General features: G+C 47.2%; 1 protein-coding gene across 1 annotated transcript in view; it reads right to left on the reverse strand.

The window, feature by feature from the left end:
* tmprss15 (transmembrane serine protease 15) overlaps nt 1–4925 on the reverse strand; it is a gene marked incomplete at its 3' end in the record, with an annotated part of 21736 nt that overhangs the window by 12600 nt on the left and 4211 nt on the right. The window contains exon 4 of the mRNA XM_008304952.1: nt 4671–4813. Within this exon, the coding sequence (XP_008303174.1) occupies nt 4671–4813 (143 nt within the window). The remainder of the gene's footprint in view (nt 1–4670; nt 4814–4925) is intronic.

A 4925-nucleotide genomic window follows, 5' to 3' on the forward strand; every position in this document is an offset into this window, starting at 1 on the left:
GCTTTTTTGGATCACAGAGAGAACCAGTGGGACTCTAAGGACTGACGGTAAATTGCAGAGTCGGCCTGACCCAAACAATCTTTCTTTATCTTCATTCGGCTCCCCCGCTTCGGCCTTGGCCTTGGAAGGCCTCGTGGCTGCGCGCTGATGCGACGCGCCTCGTGGCAATGTTCCTCCACATGAAATCGCTGACCATATCGGCGCTGGCCTTCACAGAGCTTAAGAGGAAATCTTCATCTGCCACCTCGCTGACAACAAAGTTAAACTGTAGTCGTGACTTGATAATCCGACCCTTAACAATCCGAAAACCTTGCTATTCGACAGGTTTTTTTTAGGAAATGTATGTTCCTTCTGCGATGAATGAATGAATGTGTGTGAAACACTGACTGCACTGTAAATATGTCACTGTGGCCTCTGCCCCTTCCCCAGGACTACAGATGGAAATTAGCTCGACAGCTATACTCTGGTACAAGCATCTTTGCTCTTGAACATAATGTAATTGTACATTGTCCTGTCAATAAACAATAAAATAAAATAAAATAAATAAAATGGACGGAACCCATAAAAAATAGCCTTATCATACCGACAGCCTTGGATTCCGACTCCAACATGACATTTTATGTAACAAACAAGGATAACGGAGGATCAGATGGCATTAGCTCCAGGCTCTTCAAATTCTGCGCAGATCAGCTGAGCAGGGTTCTGGAGCATGTCTTCAACATGGACCTGAAGCTGGCGAGAGTACCACAGCTGTGGAAGATGTCCTGCATGGTACCGCTGCTGAAGATCTTGCACTCCAAGGACTTCAACCACGACAGATCAGTGGCACTGATAACCTACCTGATGAAGACCCTGGAGAGGTCGGTCCTCTGTCATCTGCAACCCCTGGTGGGCTAACCAATAGACTCGCTGCAGTTCGCCTCCTAGCCCGGCATCGGGGTGGATGATGTAGTGATCTACCTCCTGCACAGATGCCTCTGTTCATCTCCCTGGTGCTGCAACACGCCTTTCAACAGTCTGAAGCCCCGGGGTAAATGAGCCGGCATCAGGAACAGGTTGAGGCTACGAGCACACCGACCACCACTGCCCAGCATCCTGCTCTCCAACGTCCACTCCCTGGACAAGTTGGACAAGCTCAGAGCCAGGATCAGGTACCAGAGGGACACAAGAGACTGCAGCATCATCTGCCTGATGGAGACATGGCTGACCCCCACTGTACCGGACCACGCCGTTCAACCAGCGGAGTTCTTCACAGTTCATTGTATGGACAGAACGGCTGAGGCGGGGAAGTCTAGAGCAGCAACTGGTGCAGAGATGTTGTGTCTTTCTAAGTCCTGCTCGCCCAACCTGGAACTTTTAACCATCAAATGCCGGCCCTTCTACCCCCCCCAGAAATTCACCTCCGTTGTTTTCACTGCCGTCTACATCCACCCGCAGGCAAACACGGACGCTGCGTTAGCCGAGCTACATGAGGCTTTCTCCAGCTACCAGGCTAAGCACCGGGAGGCAGCCCTCATCGTGGCCGGGGATTTTAACAATGCCAACCTGAGGAAGGTGATGCCAGAACTTTGCCAGCACATCGCCTTTCCCACCAGAGGAGACAGAACTCTGGACCACTGTTACTCTCCCTTCAGAGACGGCTATGCAGTGAAGACTCAGCCACCATTCGGCAGGTCAGACCACGCCTCCATTCTCCTTCTGCCCAGGTACAAGCAGCAGCTGAAGCAGACAGCCCCGGTGGAGAGAGAAGTGTCACCCTGGTCTGACACACAGTCACACAGCCCTGGCCCACCTGGACACTAGAAAGGGGAATTATTTGCAAATGCTGTTTGTGGCCTTCAGTTCAGCGCTCAACACCTTAATCCCCTCCAGACTGGTCACTAAGCTGTAGGACCTCGGACTCACCTCCTCCCTGTGGTCTACAGCTTTTTGACCGTGACGGGGACAGGTGATGTCCCCGTCACGCACCCTGACCATCGGCGCCCCCCAGGGCTGTGTGCTGAGCCCTCTGCTGTACTCACTGTACACCAATCACTGCCTGTCCACATCAGACTCTAACACCATCATTAAGTTTGCTGATGACCCAGCAGTGGTGGGTCTGATCTCCAACAGCTACAAGGACTATTTGATGGAGATCACCCACCTGGAGGACTGGTGCAGAGACAACAGCCTCCTCATGAACGTCAGCAAGACTAAAGAGTGGATGGTGGACTACAACAAGAAGCAGCAGAGGGCACACCACCCACTCAGGATCAGACAGAGGTGGAGCGAGTGGAGAACTTCAAGTACCTGGGTGTCAACATCACCAGGACCTGACGTGGTCCTGTCACATCACACCCTGGTGAAGAAGGCTCAACAGCGTCTCTATCTCCTCTATATATATATATATATATATGTAGGATATGGACAGACACAGATGCCCAAAAGGATTCAAGAGGCTTCATTTGAACTTTCCAGCACCCAAGTCACATGCCATAAAAGACAGAACTATCCTGCAGGTCACAGGGTCATGTAAATCAGCTCTGCAGACTCAGAGGAGCCGAAGCCAGAGGAAGCAGAGCTCACTTAGGAATTTCCTTATCATCCCTATCAGAGCTTCAGAGGATCTAACACAAAGAAGCTTTTGGGGGAAGACAAAGAAAAATATTCAACCACGCCGACCCTAACAGACGGCCGGGTGTAATGTAGTGCTCTGGGCTTCACGTATTGCTCTGCTGACCCCTCATTTCCTGTGACAGCAACAACTGAACTTAACAACTGAACTTATGAATGAACAGTGAAGATCCAGGACCAGAGGATGTGCCTCATTATCTTACTTAAGTTTAACTGTTATGAAATGTGGAAGTATAACGTCCGGATAAACACTCCAACACATAAGCATAATGGTATTAAGCCTTCTTTAGTTGATCAGCTTGTTGTATAATCCTATATCCTAAGCATTGTATTATTGCTGTACCCATAACAGATAACAAGCTCATGTAAGACACGCCGTGACAAGCTGGACGTGACACGTGTTCATTTCCAACAAGTTTACTTTTGTCTAACTGCAAGTACATATGGTTCTATAGTAACATTGTTAGTTTCAGAGCAGAACAGAACCCCTGACCATCTCATGACCATTTCATGACCCCCTTTTGCGACACAGAGGTGTCTTATCTAACAGCCCCACCAGGAGGGGGGCCCTCTATGATTGGTCGGTTATTTTACTATTAAAAGCCTCTTCACCTGAAAAGCAGCAGCTTTTCTCTAACTGCAGTAGAGCTGCTCACTTGGTCTTCCATGTTCTCAGCTTTGACTGCTGCACCCTGATCTCCTGCTCTGGAGCTGAAGGCCTCGTCTCTCCATCAGGCATCAGACGTCGCTGCACTCGCATCCCAATCCAAGGACGCGGTAAGTATTGAGCTTTCATCTCTAAACGGGTGTTTTATGATTACAACTGACCTCTCGACCAATATTCCAAATTTAACAGATTATCTGCTGCTTAGGCTGAAAAGACTTTTAAGTCTCCATCACTCTGTTCCACATCAGGTTTTCACATTCATATTCTCAACCAGCATTTCCATCATTGTTTGTATTTTATATTTTATGTTTGTTGTTGTTGTTTGTTTGTTTGTTTAGTTAGTAATAAATGTTGTGTGCGTATACAGTTGTTTCCTGTGTTTTCTATATCTTACATTCAGTCACTTTACGTATCTGATCTTTATCGTTACCTGAGCTCTAAGTTAATTCCCTTAATTTTATAAAACACTCTTGACTGATCACCAGGAGTAAACAGTTTATTAGAATTATTATGCTGACTCTGAGATTATATCGGTGGACGATTGATTTAGAGGTTGGTTTTAATCATTTTAATTCATGCAATCATTTGCTTTGGTGTGAAAATAGGTACATCTTATTTTCCACCCTACATATATATATATATATATATATATATATGTATTTCTTGTCTGATTATTCCTTATTTTTATTCATCCTCTTAATATTGCTTGGGTGTGGAACAGATTTGCAGAGCATTTCACTGCACATTACACTGTGTATAACTGTGTTTGTGACCAATAAAGGCCTTGAATGTTGAATCTTGAATCACATGGACGATGGATGCATCCCAGAAGTTGCTTTGTATGGTGAACTTGCCACAAGGATGCGGCCCGCACACCCTGCGATACAAACATGTCTGCAAACGTGACCTGAAGCCATGCGGCGTCAGCCCAGGTGACCTAGAATCAGCAACATCAGCTCGCACCAACTGGTGTTCCACTGTCGAGGTTGGCATCCTACAAGCCAAAGGGAGGAGAGAGAGCCAGTAGGAAGAAAGAGGACCCGCAGCCAGCAGAGGCCCCAGCCAGCTCCTGTCACCACGACCACCAGCTACATCTGCAGCAAAAGCCAGATGTGTTGCTCCCGCATCGGGCTCGACAGCCACAGCAGGCGCTGCACAGATACAGCGAACCGACCAAGGTACAGATACTGTCTTCTTAGACAGACGGACGCCAACAACTGTCTTATTCTGAATATAGACTCTTCAGACGATTGATCAGTGTTATTGATTAGTGTTACCCTGTTATTGATCAATGTACAGTTTTACCCTTTTATTGATCAGTGCAAATAAAAAAAATAACTGAAAGTCTCTCGTCAATGACTTCCCCATGACATCACCCTCAAAGAGTCACCTGTGATGTGGATGCTGTTCCTGTCAATCACCAATCCCCCGCCTTCAGCATCCTGAAGCCCCGCCTCCAGCTGCTGCTCTGCCTCCTGTGCCTCAACCAGCTGATCGAACCAGAGGTCAAAGGTCACCACCACGCTACCTTGACTGACGATCAATAACTCATTTTAGCTCATCAATAAAGTCTTCAGCACATTTATTAGTGACAGAATCAAGAGATACAGTTTCCAGTCAATCAATCAATCAATCAATCAATCAA

The sequence above is a fragment of the Stegastes partitus genome, unplaced genomic scaffold (genome assembly GCF_000690725.1).
Source record: "Stegastes partitus isolate 25-593 unplaced genomic scaffold, Stegastes_partitus-1.0.2 Scaffold2362, whole genome shotgun sequence".
NCBI lineage: Eukaryota > Metazoa > Chordata > Actinopteri > Pomacentridae > Stegastes > Stegastes partitus.